The sequence below is a fragment of the Podarcis erhardii genome (genome assembly GCF_964252035.2).
Source record: "Podarcis erhardii genome assembly, chromosome: 2".
Classification (NCBI taxonomy): domain Eukaryota; kingdom Metazoa; phylum Chordata; class Lepidosauria; order Squamata; family Lacertidae; genus Podarcis; species Podarcis erhardii.
Genome location: NC_138498.1, coordinates 13,559,868 through 13,577,099, shown reverse-complemented (window position 1 = coordinate 13,577,099; position 17,232 = coordinate 13,559,868). Strand labels below are relative to the sequence as shown.

At 48.7% G+C, this 17,232-nt stretch overlaps 1 protein-coding gene across 1 annotated transcript; it reads left to right on the top strand.

Annotated features, from left to right (window-relative positions):
- Window positions 1-2,192: 2,192 nt before the first annotated feature.
- Window positions 2,193-15,258, top strand: MYG1 (MYG1 exonuclease). The gene is made up of 7 exons (XM_081849038.1): window positions 2,193-2,391; window positions 4,621-4,733; window positions 6,941-7,100; window positions 8,042-8,191; window positions 10,218-10,340; window positions 11,981-12,162; window positions 14,944-15,258. The coding sequence occupies exons 1-7, from the start codon at window positions 2,230-2,232 to the stop codon at window positions 15,128-15,130; spliced, it is 1,077 nt and encodes a 358-aa protein (XP_081705164.1). The 5' UTR covers window positions 2,193-2,229; the 3' UTR covers window positions 15,131-15,258.
- The last annotated feature ends 1,974 nt before the right edge of the window (window positions 15,259-17,232 follow it).

Here is a 17,232-nt window from a genome sequence, read left to right as displayed (position 1 = left end):
CTTATCTACTATATAGTGGGACCCCGGGTTAAGTACTTAATTCGTTCCGGAGGTCCGTACTTAACCTGAAACTGTTCTTAACCTGAAGCACCACTTTAGCTAATGAGGCCTCCTGCTGCCGCTGCGCCGCTGGAGCCGATTTCTGTTCTTATCCTGAAGCAAAGTTCTTAACCTGAAGCACTATTTCTGGGTTAGCAGAGTGTGTAACCTGAAGCGTATGTAACCTGAAGCGTATGTAACCCGAGGTACCACTGTATAGCGACAATTCATTTAGGAACCTGCCTTAGTTCAGTAACTAACAGACACAGAAAAGGAGCACTTCAAGGATATTTTCAAAGATGCAACATGCCTGAAGATGAAAGCAAAGAAGAGTTTCTGTCCCCAAAGAAGGTGTTTCAACATGCTTTGGGGAGTTTCTTTTAAACACTGAATTCTAATTGGGGGGGGCTGGGGGCTGATAATCCTGCATCGCAAGGAGTTGGACTAGATGACCCTGGGGAAGCCTTTCAACTGCACAATCACACACACACTTTAGCACAAAGTTATTCAAAATCACTGCTGTCTGCCATCCTCATTTGTACCAGACATTAGAAAATGGGGAGAAGCGTTGCCAGAAGTCCCTGTTACACTGCATGAGCAGGAAACGCTTTGTTTGGTCTGCAAACTCTTTTGCTCATCTAGAGGGGTGAAAACTGCCTTTTTGGGAAGGAGGTTTCTCAAATTGGGTAAGAAAATGTGGAAGAAAAAGAATAAAATGCTTGTCCCCTAAATATACTTACACATGGCTTCTATTTGTGTTCAGGAAGGCAGGTGGGTAGGACAATTACTGCTTTAAAACAACTCAACAACCTTCACCCTTCCTTAAGGAGTGTCACAACAACCCTGTGAAGTAGGATAGACTCATAGCTGTCAACTTTCAGATTTGAAAATAAGGGCTTGGCAGCCTCGAAAATAAGGGATCAGCAGCCTCGCCTGTCCCGGGGACAGTCTACGGGATATCTAACAATCCGGGATAGCAGCGGGAAACGGCGCTGGAATAAAGGAATTTGCTTCCAAAAAAGGGAAGGTTGACAGCTATGGATAGACTGAGAGGGAAGCAGTGACGGGCCCAAAGTGAGCATGTGCAGCTGAGGCAGCATTTGAACCCAGGTCCTGTGCAAGACGACACGCAACCCACCACAGTGGCGCACGTGCGCGTGTAGCTTGGGCTTTAAACATTTGAGAAACGTGCCCCAAGACGATGCCTGGGCGCTCCTCACGTTACTTTTACGAGACATGATGAAGAAGCGTTGTGAGGCTGATGGCTCCGACTCCCTGCCCACTTTTTCGTTGTTTAGTCGTGTCCGCCTCTTTGTAACCCCATGGACCAGAGCACGCCAGGCACTCCTGTCTTCCACTGCCTCCCGCAGTTTGGTCAAACTTATGCTGGTACCTTCGAGAACACTGTCCCACCATCTCGTCCTCTGTCGTCCCCTTCTCCTTGTGCCCTCCATCTTTCCCAACATCAGGGTCTTTTCCAGGGAGTCTTCTCTTCTCATGAGGTGGCCAAAGTACTGGAGCCTCAGCTTCACGATCTGTCCTTCCAGTGAGCACTCAGGGCTGATTTCCTTCAGAATGGAGAGGTTTGATCTTCTTGCAGTCCATGGGACTCTCAAGAGTCTCCTCCAGCACCAGAATTCAAAAGCATCAATTCTTTGGCGATCAGCCTTCTTTATGGTCCAGCTCTCACTTCCATACATCACTACTGGTAAAACCATGGCTTTAACTATCCGGACCTTTGTTGGCTAGGTGATATCTCTGCTTTTTAAGATGCTGTCTAGGTTTGCCATCGCTTTTCTCCCAAGAAGCAGGCGTCTTTCAATTTCGTGGCTGCTGTCACCATCTGCAGTGATCCTGGAGCCCAAGAAAGTAAAATCTCTCACTGCCTCCATTTCTTCCCCTTCTATTTGCCCGCTTTTTCACCCCTCTATAAAATCCCCGCCCCTTCATCCCCAAACTTGTAGTCGTTATTTCTGGACTACAAGTCCCATCATCCCTGACCACCGGGTCTTGCTAGCTAGGGATGATGGGAGTTGTAGTCCCAAAAAACAGCTGGAGAGCCAAGTTTGGGAAACGCAGTGCAAGGCCATTGCCGTGCGCTTGGAGTCTCAGGAATACGGCAGAGGTGGGTGGGGCGAGCGCGGGGAAGGCAGGAAGCAAAGCGCCTCCCCGGGCCGGCGTTCCGTCGCTATGCGCATGCGCCGCGTGTTCGCTGGGCTCCCCCGCCTGACTCGCAGCCTCATGCCCGGCCCGAAGCGCCCCCGACCGGCCCGCATCGGCACCCACGGCGGCACCTTCCACTGCGACGAGGCGCTCGCGTGTTTCCTCCTGCGGCTGCTGCCCTCTTATCAGGTACGCAGCAGGGGGCTTCTTACTCCGAAGTAACTCACGTGTGTTGCGACCTCCTTAATCCGGTTCCGATTCGGAAGCCTTTTCGGCTAGCCTCCTTTTCCTCCCACACCCGAGATTCAGTACACACGTGACGTTCCACCCCCGTGTTGGGCTCTTGCAGGGCCTGATCCGGGGCCCACCAGCAACTGCGTGGATGCGGCAAGCTGCGCGCCACGCAACTCCCCCGGGCGATGCACTTGCGCAAATATTTGAATTGCTAATTGCACCATCCGTGCAATTAGAATGAATGTGCATTTATGTATATGCAGCGTGGAGATACGATCTTTAGCTGTTCCGGTATAAATGCACGTGGGCGTAAATCTCTGCTTGCGCAGGTGTAAAACCTGGAGGTAAATACTGTAGCAGGGAATGTAGCTTGTTTGGTTTGCGGTATTTTATACAGTGGTACCTCGGGTTACATACGCTTCAGGTTACAGACTCTGCTAACCCAGAAATAGTGCTTCAGGTTAAGAACTTTGCTTCAGCATAAGAACAGAAATCGTGCTCCAGCGGCGTGGCGGCAGCAGGAGGCCCCATTAATTAAAGTGGTGCTTCAGGTTAAGAACAGACCTCTGGAACGAATTAAGTACTTAACCCAAGGTACCACTGTATCCTTCCCTTTGGTCAAGACAGCAAAAGCAAGCACAAGTTATTAAATTGTAGTTCTTACAACTCCTGGCCGGTGTCAGTGGCCGTTCTGGGTATAAAGAGAATTCCAGCATCACCATCGCAACACTTCCCCCAGGTCGGATCCAGGAGCAGAGTAGATGGCAATGCCCAGGCCAGGAGGGCAAGACAGTTTTCCCCTTTACATCCACATGTCTATATATACCTGACAACTGAGGATCACGTTCTACGCAACTGATGAAGTACACTAAAGCTACACCACAATAAAATTTGTTTGTCTTTAAGGTGCCACAAGACCCTGTACAGTGGTGCCTCAGTTTAAGAACAGTCCTGTTTACGAACGATTCGGTTTACAGACTCCGCAAAACCGGAAGTAGTGTCCTGGTTTGCGAACTTTACCTCGGTCTAAGAATGGTGGAAGGGCACCAGCGGTGGGAGGCTTCATTAGGGAAAGCGCGCATCGGTTTAAGAATGGTTTCAGTTTAAGAACGGACTTCCGGAACGGATTAAGTTCGTAAACCAAGGTGCCACTGTCGTTTTTGTTGCAATTAATTTGTTGCAAACCACACTAAGTCCTAAGAGCATAAAGGCAGGAAGCGGGAGCATTGTGCGACTGGAATGGTGTTGGTTTACTCCCTGCAGAAAGGCAATTTGAGGAGTTCCATCTTATTAGGACTTAGTGTATTTTGCACTTAATTAGAATTCTGCACCAGCGAACCTATATAGATTATGCAAATTTTCAAGTAGTTTTGCAGTTTCCATAATTTATACAGCTTCTCCTATCAAGCTTTGGAGGGGGCGGGGGACAGAAGTTGGGGGGACCCCTCTCCTTGCTTTCTGAGATGTCACCAGGTGTTGCCGAGATACTTTAAATACTGTCTTCAGTGTCGGGAGAGCTAGAAACTGTTCACTGTTCGTTTTTTAAAGCCATCATCGTGCAAAGGGACGCGGGTGGCGCTGTGGGTTAAACCACAGAGCCTAGGACTTGCTGATCAGAAGGTCGGCGGTTTGAATCCCCGCGACGGGGTGAGCTCCCGTTGCTCGGTCCCTGCTCCTGCCAACCTAGCAGTTTGAAAGCACGTCAAAGTGCAAGTAGATAAATAGGTACCACTCTGGCGGGAAGGTAAACGGCGTTTCCGTGCGCTGCTCTGGTTCACCAGAAGCGGCTTAGTCATGCCGGCCACATGACCCAGAAGCTGTACGCCGGCTCCCTTGGCCAATAAAGCGAGATGAGCGCCGCAGCCCCAGAGTTGGCCACGACTGGATCTAATGGCCAGGGGACCCTTTACCTTTACCTTTACCTTTACCTTTTTACCTTTACCTTTACCTTTACATGCAGAAACACACACCTCATGAAGATGATCTCCAGAGCTTGCATATAGGAGCAAATGGTCCCAGTCACAGCTGTTCATCCTGCCTACCTGGTGTATCTTTTTCACCTGAAGGCACCAAGGAATGGTGAAGGGATAGAGATCAGAAACTGCAAAGTGGGCAGCCTGGAATAGCGCTGGGGCACCTTTTGTTTCACGGCTTTTGTTTGTTGTCACCCTGCTGTGCCCTCAGGATGCAGAGATCATCCGGACACGGGATGCTCAGCTGCTGTCGGAGTGCGATGTGGTTGTGGACGTTGGAGGCGAGTATGACCCTGAGAAGCATCGCTACGACCATCACCAGAGGTACTGTTGAATTCCTGCAGCATTTCCTCCCAGTGCTGGCAGCTAGTGGAATAGCAAGGTTACCACAGCTTACCCTGGCAGTGGACCTTTCAAATCTCTCTTTTTTAAAATGATGTTTTTATTAAATCTTCCATATTATTACATAACTCCCAACATATACAGTGGTACCTCTGGTTGTGAACGGGATCCGTTCCGGAACCTCGTTCGCAACCTGAGCAGAATGCAACCCGCGTGTGTGGGTCGCGATTCGCCGCTTCTGTGCATGCGCGTGACATTTTGAGCGCATGCGCGAACTGCGAAACCTGGAAGTAACCCGTTCTGTTACTTCCGGGTTGCCGCAGGACGCAACCTAAAAAGATTTAACCTGAAGCAAACGTAACAAGAGGTATGACTGTGTCTCATTTTTTTGTCATACATTTTCTTCTTGACTTCCTGTCCCTCCTTCCCTGGTGGTGGTGGTGTTATTAATTATTATCATTCCCCCTTAAGAGCTGCATTAAAACACATCTATACAGTCAAACCTTGGCTGCCAGACGTAATCCGTTCCGGAAGACTGTTTGACTTCCGAAACGTTTGACAACCAAAAACTGAAAGTGGAAGCCTCAGTACAATACAATAGGGAAACTCAAAACGGAAGCCACGTAGCACGTTCGGCTTCTGAAAATCGTTCGAAAACCAAAGCACTTATTTCCAGGTTTTCGGTGTTCAGGAGCCAAAACGGAGGCGTTCAGGAACCGAGGTTTGACTGTATTTATTTTCTAAGCCTCCCAAATCCATTCTCCACATCCTTCCATTGCTCATATCTCAAATCCTGCACATGATTTCATAGAAGAATGATAATTTGATCGGTAATCCACCAATGGCTTCCATTCTTTTATGAAGATATCATTTTGTCCTCTTATTTTAGCAGTCAGTTTCGCCATTTCCACGTAGCCCATCGGTTTTATAAACAATTCTTCCATTGTGGGGAGTCTCTTTGTCGTTCCATTTATGTGCGTATAAAGTTCTAGCTGCAGTTGTTGCATACATAAAAATGTTAGTTAAGGGTAGTGTGGTTTTTGAATCTCCACTCCTATTATCCCCAACCAAAAGGCTTTAGGTTTTTGGGGAATGGTCAATTTCAACATCTTTTTCAATTCATTGTATATCATCTCCTAGAAACCCTTAGCCTTTGGACCTTTCAAATCTAGTCCTATCCTATCTAGTGCTGCCCACCACCCTCTCAACTGCTGGGCAGTCCATGCAGAACCGCATGGATGAAAGACAACAAGCCCAGGAGCAAAGAGACAGGAAGACATCGTGGACATCATGTCCTAAATCAGGACAGAGAGCCTGTGGCCCTCCAGATATTGGGCTCCATCAGCTCCAGCCAGCACCACCAGTGGTCAGGGATGATGGGAGTTGTAGTCAAACAACATCTGGTGGGCCACAACCTCCCCATCTTTGCTGTAAGAGGTTCAGCCCTAACTAAGGAGAGTTCTGTAGTGGAGAAAACCTTGGTAACTTGAAAAAGTTGTGCAAACTGACATGCCTATTTAGGTGCCCCTAATTCCCTTTCACATTCTACGTTGCCTTAAACAGCTTGTTCCAGATATATAATGAACTTCCCTCCTTACAATATTCCAGTTGCACTGCTGTTTCCAAGAGTTGCCCATTAATAGGTAAAGGTAAAGGGACCCCTGACCATTAAGTCCAGTCATGACAGACTCTGGGGTTGCGGCGCTCATCTCGCTTTACTGGCCGAGGGAGCCGGTGTACAGCTTCCGGGTCATGTGGCCAGCAGGACTAAGCAGCTTCTGGCGAACCAGAGCAGCGCACGGAAACGCCATTTATCTTCCCGCCAGAGCGGTACCTATTTATCTACTTGCATTTTGACATGCTTTCGAACTGCTAGGTTGGCAGGAGCAGGGACCGAGCAATGGGAACTCACCCCGTCGCAGGGATTCGAACCGCCAACCTTCTGATTGGCAAGTCCTAGGCTCTGTGGTTTAACCCACAGCGCCACCCGCATCCCATTAATAACACACACTAATTGCAGTAGTTTGTATATGAAAGGGAGGGTCTCCTAGTTTTGGGTCTGGGGCCCTGGGAAATTTCCATCTCCTTGTGGTTGGTATTATTTGCTTGGAAAGGGGAGTGTTCCAGGCTTTCCACCCTCCTTCAGGTTGTTCTTTATTGACTCCCTCAGTCCCTCCTTGTTCCCACAGGTCATTTGGAGAGTCCATGCACAGCCTGAAGCCTGATAAACCTTGGCAGACCAAACTGAGCAGTGCAGGGCTGGTTTACACCCATTTTGGCTCTGAGATTTTGGCAAACCAGCTGGGCCTCAAGGAGGAGGATCCTGTCGTGCGTGTGCTCTATGACAAGGTACTTGCGTGTGTGCATATCTGTGAGATCCCTTCCCAACATCAAAAGCCTCCGAAACAATGGGGGAAATGAACGAACTCAACCCCTTGGCTCTTTCTTGCAGGGATGCAGAACCTGTGGCCGACTGGGTATTAGGGAAGTTTTTTTATGTTTAATGCTGTATTGTGTTTTTAATATTCGATTGGGAGCCGCCCAGAGTGGCTGGGGAAACCCAGCCAGATGGGCAGGGTATAAATAATAAAGTATTATTATTATTATTATTATTATTATTATTATTATTATTATTGCTGGGCATCTCCACCCCTGCTTGAGAGTCCTGCAAAAGATCCTTGGTGTATTCCAAATTATTCTTGGCCAAGGCGTAAGAAGCACAATGCACCCCACATTTCTGAATTAAGATAGGAGGTGCATTTCGCTCTTGAGGCCAAAATATTTATTTTTAAACAATGAAAGAGCAAGAACCATCTGCCTCGGGTCCCCTTTGTTCCTACATGAGTCACTGTTTTGAACATGCAATCTAACTGGAGGCTGTGTGCTCTAGAGCGCCGTCAAATGGAGCCAATACAAAACGCCAAATGAGGTCTTCACAGCAGGACGTTGTTATTAAACTTGGGTATTGCTATCTGATTGTGGCCACAGTGACCGGGGTAGTGAGATCTGGAGTCCAAAAACAACATCAGGAGGACCACAGGTTAGCCACCTTGGTTGTAGTGGCGGGGTGGTACTGATCCAGCACTGCTGCAATATGCATATATCTGTGGGGCTTCCCCTTGATGCCCTTTCTGCCTCATGTGACCTTGGGAAGTATCTGCCATGCCCCTAAACTATGCAGGCATGGGGGCTGAATCTTACCTGGGTTTCAACCTCTCTGTGATGCACAAAACCTACTTTTCCAGGGCAGGTCACTAAACTGAACTTTCTTGTTCTCTCCCTCCCTCTAGTTGTACGAGAACTTTGTGGAAGAGATTGACGCCATAGACAACGGCATCTCCCAATGGGATGGGGAACCTCGCTATGCCATGACCACCAATGTGAGCTCCAGGGTTGCCTACCTGAACCCCCGCTGGAATGACAAGGATCAAGACACCGAGGTAGGGATCTGAATTGTATTTGTATTTTCCAGCTCTCTGTGTCCCAGTTAGGAAAACGAAGAAGTGGAGTAAATAGACCTCCGAGTAGATTTAGGCATAAAATACCATATTTTTCGCTCCATAAGGCGCACCTGACAAAAAGACACGCCTAGTTTTTAGAGGAGGAAAAGAAGAAGAAAGATATTCTGAACAAAACAGTGGATGTACGATTTTTGTGGTTCATGCTGTGGCCACAGACATGTGATCTGACGGTGAGTTTGGGGTAGCCCAATGCAAAAATCCTGAGAATCCATGTGGATCTGTGCTTTGTAACCACGTTTTTGCGCCATTGCAGCCCGCACGAAACAGTGGGTGCGTGATTCTTTTGGTGCAGGCTGTAGCCATGGACATGCTATGTGATCTGATGGTGAACTTGGGGTGACCCAATGCAAAAATCCTGAGGATCCATGTGGATCCATGCTTTGTAACCATGTTTTAAGTGGGGAGGGAAGGAAAAACACTGAAGGGACAAGGAGCGTGAGTGGCGGGGATGGAGAAGGAGGCGGCTAACAACGCGGGAGAGGGGTTTATGGGGAGGGAAGGAAAAACACTGACAGGACAAGGAGCATGTGTGGGGTGTGTGGAGGAGCTTTTCAGCTCTCTGAGCTAGGGAGGGAGAGAGGGAAAGCCATGATATGATATGATAGCCATGATATGATATATGATATGATATGATATGATATATGATATGATATGATATGATAGCCATGTTCAAATATATAAAATATATAAAAGGAGGAGGGAGAAAGGTTGTTTTCTGCTGCTCCAGAGAAGCGGACACGGAGCAATGGTGTTTCCTGCTTGGCAGGGGGTTGGACTCGATGGCCCTTGTGGTCTCTTCCAACTCTATGATTCTATGAAAGAGGGCACGATTGCTTTAAAGGAGCCAACTGGACAGGAGCCACTTATACACCCATGTAAATGGCTCCTCTCCTCTCCTGCTTTGCACCTTTAAAGCAAGCGGGCTCTCCTTCTTTCCCTCCTCCCCGGCTCAGCGAGCTGAAAAGCTTTGCTGCTATTCAGCCAGCTGAGCGGGGAGCGAAGGAGGGAAAGAGAGCATGCTCGCTTTAAACCAACCGGACAGGAGCCGCTTACACTCATGTAAGCGGTTCCTCTCCCGCTTGGCTGCTTCAAAGCGAGCGACGGAGGAGGGAAGGAAGGGGAACCATCGATCCTCTGCTCGCGACTGCAGCAGATCCCTCCGCCATCCGTAGGCATTCGCTCCATAAGACGCACAGACATTTCCCCTTACTTTTTAGGAGGAAAAAATGCGTCCTATGGAGCGAAAAATACGGTAATAAGACACATTTGTTAACTTGTGCCTTTCACTAAACGAGGAGCTGGTTGGGTGACTTCTGAATGATGGCGCTGCATCCTTAAGAACCAGAGTGAGACCTTGGCAGTTAATTCTGGAGATCTATGGAGAACAGTTTAGATTGGCACCGGTGCCTCTTCTAATCCGCATGAAGCAGTTGTGAGCAGAGGGCCTCAAGGTGTTGTGCGAGTGCGTACCCCAGATTGGTCAAGCTTTGCAACATCTCAAAGCGACTGGCAATTTGTACTGGGACGTCCGTTCCAACTTCCCAAAGGCTTTTTCCACCCGTTGCTGCCAACTCAGGTTCAAGGCCTCAGGGGCCTGGCACCGCAGCTCAGCGCCCTAATCTCTCTCCTTTAAGGGCCAGGCTCCTTGTGGCGTCTGTGGTCTGGTGTCTGCCTTTGCCTGACCATCACTGGCTACGACGTGTCTCTCCTGCCCGCTGGAGCAAATCTCAGCTGATAAAGAGCAAAGAGGCAGCAGCAAGATTAAAAACCCGAGCCGTTGGCTTATCTCAAACGGTGTTGAGAGAGGTTGTCCAGGGCTGCCACTTTGCACTCTCCAAACAAGCCAGTAGCTAGGGCATGTGTGGGGTGGGCTGCACAACCCAAGGGAGCGATTCCACATGGCTTTGGAGTAGATAATTTGCCGACCCTGTGCTTTGTTTCCCAGCCTGGTTTCCAGAAGGCCATGGAGCTGGTAGGCAACGAATTCTTGGACCGCCTCGATTACTATTACCGTGCCTGGATTCCTGCGCGCACCCTTGTGGAAAAGGCCATCCAGCAGCGCTTTGAGGTACCACTGCCATGAGGAGGGCTAAAGTACAGTGGTACCTCGGGTTACATACGCTTCAGGTCATAGACGCTTCAGGTTACTAACCCAGAAATATTACCTCGGGTTAAGTACTTTGCTTTAGGATAAGAACAGAAATCGTCCTCCGGCGGTACGGCAGCAGCAGGAGGCACCATTATCTAAAGTGGTGCTTCAGGTTAAGAACAGTTTCAGGTTAAGAACAGACCTCCAGAATGAATTAAGTACTTAACCCGACGTACCACTGTACTCTGAACACACCTCTGAATGTGCTTCCAGTTCCTGTTCTCACAAGCGCCTGTTTTCCCATGAGATGAAATCTCTCATGAGGTGCCTCCCCAAGGAGGAGAAGGGTGTACATTGCAATTTCAATTTCATGATGTATGCACATGTAACTATCTTGCTGTTTGCATGAAGGGGAAGGGCCATAGCTAAGTGGCTGAGCATCTGTTTTGTGTGCAGAAGGTCTCAGGGTTTAATCCCCAGCAGCTGCTGGTAGGATCCAGGAAAGTCCCCCCGTCTGGAAGTCCTGGAGGGCTGATACCAGTCAGTGTAGACAAGACTGGCCTAGATGGATCAGTGGCCTGAGTTCTAGCAGGTGGGAGGACATGGGTGGAAATGACTGGTAAATAATAATAATAATAATAATAATAATAATAATAATAATAATAATACATTATTTATACCCCGCCCATCTGGCTGGGTTTCCCCAGCCACTCTGGGCGGCTTCCAACAGAACACTAAAATACAATAACCTATTAAACATTAAAATCTTCCCTAAACAGGGCTTCCTTCAGATGTCTTCTAAAAGTTTGGTAGTTATTTTTCTCTTTGACATCTGGTGGGGGGGCATTCCACAGAGCGGGCGCCACTACTGAGAAGGCCCTCTGCCTGGTTCCCTGTAACTTGGCTTCTCATAGCAAGGGAGCCGCCAGAAGGCCCTCGGCGCTGGACCTCGGTGTCCGGGCGGAATGATGGAGGTGGAGACGCTCCTTCAGGTATACTGGACCGAGGCCATTTAGGGCTTTAAAGGTCAGCACCAACACTTTGAATTGTGCTCGGAAACCTACTGGGAGCCAGTGTAGGTCTTTCAAGGTGTTATATGGTCTTGGCGGCCACTCCCAGTCACCAGTCGAGCTGCCACATTCTGGATTAGTTGTAGTTTCTGGGTCACCTTCAAAGGTAGCCCCACATAGAGCACATTGCAGGAGTCCAAGCGAGAGATAACCAGAGCATGCATCACTCTGGCGAGACAGTCTGCGAGTCTCAGCCTGGGTACCAGGTGGAGCTGGTAGACAGCCGCCCTGGACACAGAATTGACCTGTTCTTCCATGGACAGCTGTGTCTCTTGCTTTCCACCCTGGCAGAAGCTCACTTTGCACCCCCTCCAGTTGTGGAGCCGTAAGCAGAGAGAGCACGTAATATAGAAAGAGGAGAAAGAAATATAGAAAGAGGAGAGGTTAATACCTCCAGTGGCCTGATGTAGCCCCTAGGTTTTGCACAAGAGTCTGGAACAGTCTTACCTGGCGGACATCTCTCACCTTCTTGTACATAGTCCTCCTATGTCTCTCGTTCAGGTGGTGCAGTTGGTGACTATGAATGACATGCATCTCCTTCCTTGGCAGGTTGACCCTAGCGGTGAGATTCTGGTGTTGGCCCAGGGTGGCTGCCCATGGAAGGAGCACCTTTTCAACCTAGAGCAAGAGCTGGGCGTCAAGAAACCTCTCAAATTTGTCCTGTACATGGATCTGGGAGGCCAGTGGCGGGTCCAGTGTGTTCCTGTTGGGCTGCACACCTTCCAGAACAGGTGAGCAAGGGCTCCGAAATGCCCCCCCCCTTGTGTCCTGTATTGTGGGATGGGGAGAGCATTTTGAAATCCCATAGCTCTGGGGGGCCCCCAAATTCAGGACACCATCTCTCACCCTTGCACCCTAGACTTACATTTTTATTTAAACCTGATTAATAACTCTAGGGACGTGGGTGGCGCTGTGGGTTAAACCACAGAGCCTAGGGCTTGCCTATTGGAAGGTCAGCGATACTAATCCCCGCGATGGGGTGAGCTCCCGTTGCTCGGTCCCTGCTCCTGCCAACCTAGCAGTTCGAAAGCACATCAAAGTGCAAGTAGATAAATAGGTACCACTCCGGCGGGAAGGTAAACGGTGTTTCTGTGTGCTGCTCTGGTTCGCCATGCTGGCCACATGACCCGGAAGCTGTACGCCGGTTCCCTCGGCCAGTAAAGCGAGATGAGTGCCGCAACCCCAGAGTCGGTCACGACTGGACCTAATGGTCAGGGGTCCCTTTACCTTTACCTTTAATAATTCTATCCCTTAAAAAGGTGATCAATGAGGCAGCCTCCAGATGTTTTGAACTACAGTTCCCATAATCCTCAGCCAGCATGGCCAATGCTCAAGGATGATAGAAATGTAGTTCACGCTGGCTACCCCTGCTATCAATCTGTTGCAGCCAGATCAGGAGAGTGTTCTGTCGCACCTTAGAGACTTATCAAGTTCATGGTGGCATAAATTTATGGGCGAGAGTCCACTCCCTCGGGCTAATGAATATGGCATAAGGCTGGAACCAACTTCTTCAAGTAGTGAAGTGATCACCTAAGTGGGCGTCTGAGGAAGTGAGCTATAGCCCTCGTAAGCGGGCATTACAATGAGTTGTCATCTTTTCAAAAACTGGTGTTTTAGCTGTAGCAAACGTAATGCAGCTACCCTCCTGATAGGCTTCCTGTCTGTGTTCAGTTTTTATGAAGTATCCTGGGCAAGGGCTCTGGCTTTCTGGCAGCACATGTGTCTTGCATGAAAGTGCTGCCAAGTTCAATCCCTGTCATATCCAGGTAAAACTGGGAAAGATTTCCCCCCAGAAAGCCTTTCATTGTCAGTGAAGACAATTTTTAAAAAATCAAAGCAGATCCCTTTTCCTCTTCCGCCACAAATTTATTGGTTTTTGAAATTGAAATTTTACTGATACACAGTGGTACCTCGGGTTACAGGTGCTTCAGGTTACAGACACTTCAGGTTACAGACTGAAATAGTACTTTGGGTTAAGACCTTTGCTTCAGGATGAGAACAGAAATTGTGCAGCGGCGGCGGCGGGAGGCTCCATTAGCTAAAGTGCTGCTTCAGGTTAAGAACAGACCTCCAGAACGAACCAAGTACTTAACCCGAGGTACCACTGTATATCAAACAAAAATCATAAAAACAAGATTCCAAGGAATCTCCTGGACTTCTGTCCTCCCCTTTGTGGGTCCTAATTTAATCATTTCCACCCGCATCTTTCGATCATTTTAGCCATTTCAGCATAGTCCCATCGACTTCATCTGCCATTGCCCTCTTCCTCCTCTTGTTGGCTATCATCCCTCCCATTTTCTTCGGATACCCTTCCTAGAGATAGTGGCGTATAGTGGTCAGAGTGTTGGTCTATGACCTGGGAGACCAGGATTCAAAACCCTACTCAGCCACAAAGCTCACTGGGTGACCTTGAGCAAGTCGCAGCCTCTCAGGCTGACCTACCTCACAGGGGTGTTGTGGGGGATAAAATTGGGAGAAGAACTCTGTACGCCACCTGGAGCTCCTCTGAGGAAACGTTGGTTATAAACATGATAAATAATATTAGATTCAAAGCTTTTGGGTTTTCTTTGGGTCCTCTGGCTGGGTCGGGATGATATGGGATGGGGGGGCAACTCCCATCTCTTGCGGGGGCGCAATTAGTGCCAGCACCATCCGTTAAGAGTTTGGGTATAATCTTCGACACCTCCCTTTCCATGGAGGCACAGATTGCAGCTATAACAAAGGCGGCATTTTTTCATCTCCGCCAAGCTAAGCAGTTGGCTCCTTACCTCTCTCGCCCTGACCTAGCCACTGTGATCCATGCGACGGTCACCTCCAGACTGGATTATTGTAACTTGCTCTACGTGGGGCTGCCCTTGAGACTGACCCAGAAACTCCAGTGGGTGCAGAATGCTGCGGTGAGACTCCTTACGGGGTCCTCGCTGCGGGATCACATTCACCCAGTGCTATACCAGCTGCACTGGCTCCTGGTGGAGTACAGGATCAGGTTTAAGGTGGTTTTAACCTTTAAAGCCCTATACGGCCTAGGACCCTTGTACCTACGGGACTGCCTCTCCTGGTATGTCCCACGGAGGACCTTACGGTCTTCAAATAAAAACATCTTGGAGGTCCCGGGCCACAGGGAGGTTAGGTTGGTCTCAACCAGAGCCAGGGCTTTTTCAGCTGTGGCTCCAACCTGGTGGAACGCTCTGTCACAAGAGACTAGGTCCCTGCAGGACTTGACATCTTTCTGCAGGGCCTGCAAGACAGAGCTGTTCCACCAGGCCTTTGGCCAGGGCACAGCCTGACCCTCACCTTTGGTAATCCTCACAGAACTCTAGCCCAATGGTTGCCATTAATTTGATTTGAACTCATTTTATAATGAATTGATTTTAGAATGTGGCATTATTTTACTGTTGTTAGCCGCTCTGAGCCCGGCTTCAGCTGGGGAGGGCGGGTTATAAATAAATAAATAAAATTATTATTATTATTCTTTCAGTCACTCTTGGCTCTCTCGCTCTCCCTCCCATCAGGTTGTCGCTTCTGGCTGAATGGTGTGGCTTACGCGATGAGGAGCTCTCTCAGGCCAGCGGGATCCCCGGCTGCATCTTTGTGCACTCCAGCGGCTTCATCGGGGGGAACCACACCAAGGAGGGGGCACTAGAAATGGCGCGGAAGACCTTGGTGCGGCAGGTCGAATCCGGCGCATGCAGCTCATGAGGCGTAAAGCCCCACACAGTTGGGACTCGGGGGGACAGGGACAGGTTGTGGGCTTGCCATAAACTTTGATTTTTTAAAAAAACAGCTTTTTTGTATCTTTTGTGAGGGAAATTTTTGGTAGAAGCAAAGGGGCTGGGGAAAACCCAGCCAGGTGGGCAGGATATAAATAATAACATTATTGTTGTTGTTGTTGTTGTTGTTACTACTACTACTACTACTACAGTGGTACCTCTGGTTACATACACTTCAGGTTACAGACTCCGCTAACCCAGAAATATTACCTCAGGTTAAGAACTTTGCTTCAGGATGAGAACAGAAATCGTGCTCCGGCGGTGGCAGGAGGCCCCATTAACTAAAGTGATGCTCCAGAACGAATTAAGTTCTTAACCCAAGGTACCACATTATTATTATTATTATTATTATTATTATTATTATTATTATTATTAGGGTCACCAACTTGGGGGGTGGCGCATTTGGAATTTGGGGGAAGCAAGCGTTATTATTGGGTGCCAGTCGCAAGACGACTGCAGTATGTGTGGTGGGGTATGACCCTAGACAAAATGGTGGTCACTTCTTAAAGAGAAGGAAATGAGACAGGATTACAAAAGGGTGTGGGCAGCCTCCTTCCCCAACTGCTTCGTAAGTGGGGGGGAGGGAGAGACATCTATGTAAGCCGCTGCCCCCACAGTCATTCGTAGAATTTTTTGGCACCTCTCCACAGTTCAGAACGGATAGGAGGGTGAGCGTTCAATTTCAATTTCCTTTATTCGACCGATAGAGATAAAACACAATACAGAATTATAAACTAAAACATCATAGGGGTACATAAATAAGGTAGGGCCACAGTACTAAACCTCTCACAGATAACCCACATCAAGGCATTCAGTTATACGTTTCCGACACTTGAGTGCCAGGAAAAGGAATTTAGCCACTGACAAAAGTTGTTTTCCCAGAAGACTTATTTAGCAGATATGCTGTCTGCTTTCCTCTTTGTTGGGGACTGAGCTGGGGTAAGTATGGAGTTATAAGATACTGTCTTAAATCGTTGTAGAAGGGACAGCTCAGTAAAATGTGCTCTGTGGATTCTACCTCACCCAACGCACAATGGCATAATCTCTGGTCATATGGGACTCCTCCATATCTTCCCTTCAGGGTGAGCGTTCAATCTTGCCATCCAATGAAATATTTGTGGGCACGTTCAATGAAGGAGAGGCTGAGGCAGGGCAAATGGGAACTGAGCAGGAAGAGCAAACAGCCTCTTGTGCAGTGCACATTTTTCTGGGTATATTTTACAGAGACCGTTTTGTGGGCACCGCAAGTATTGAAGGGGACACAGGGGCCTGTAGGTAAGAGGTAAACCCCCAAAGCCGCAGCAGGACAACAAATGAAAGCAACCCTTTGGGAACGGGTTAAAGCTTCGTCAGCTCTTCCCAGAATTGCAGGACTTGGGCACATGGGAAGATAACCCAGGCTTTGTGGGGCTTTTATTTATATCCTGCCTTTCCCCCGGACTGGAGCTCAAGGTGGCTTACAAGATCTACATTGGCTCCCAGTACATTTCTGAGCACAATTCAAAGTGTTGGTGCTGACCTTTAAAGCCCTAAACGGCCTTAGTCCAGTATACCTGAGAAGTAACGTTACTGGGAACCAGGAAGAGGGCCTTCTTGGTAGTGGCACCTGCCCTGTGGAATGCCCTCCCATCAGATGTCAAGGAAATAAACAACTACAGTGGTACCTCTGGTTGTGAATGGGATCTTTTCCGGAGGCCTGTTCGCAACATGAGCAGAATGCAACCCGTGTGTGCGCGGGTCGCGATTTGCCGCTTTTGCGCATGCGCGTGATGTCATTTTGCACAACTGCACATGCGCGAGCGGCGAAACCCGGAAGTAAGCCTTTCCAGTACTTCCGGGTTGCCACGGGATGCAGCCTGAAAATGCGCAACCTGGAACAAACGCAAGACGAAGTATGACACTATCTGACTTTTAGAAGACATCTGAAGGCAGCCCTCTTTAGGGAAGCTTTTAATTTTTTTGTATTTTTAATACAGTGGTACCTCGTGTTGCATACGCTTCAGGTTACAGACTCCGCTAACCCAGAAATAG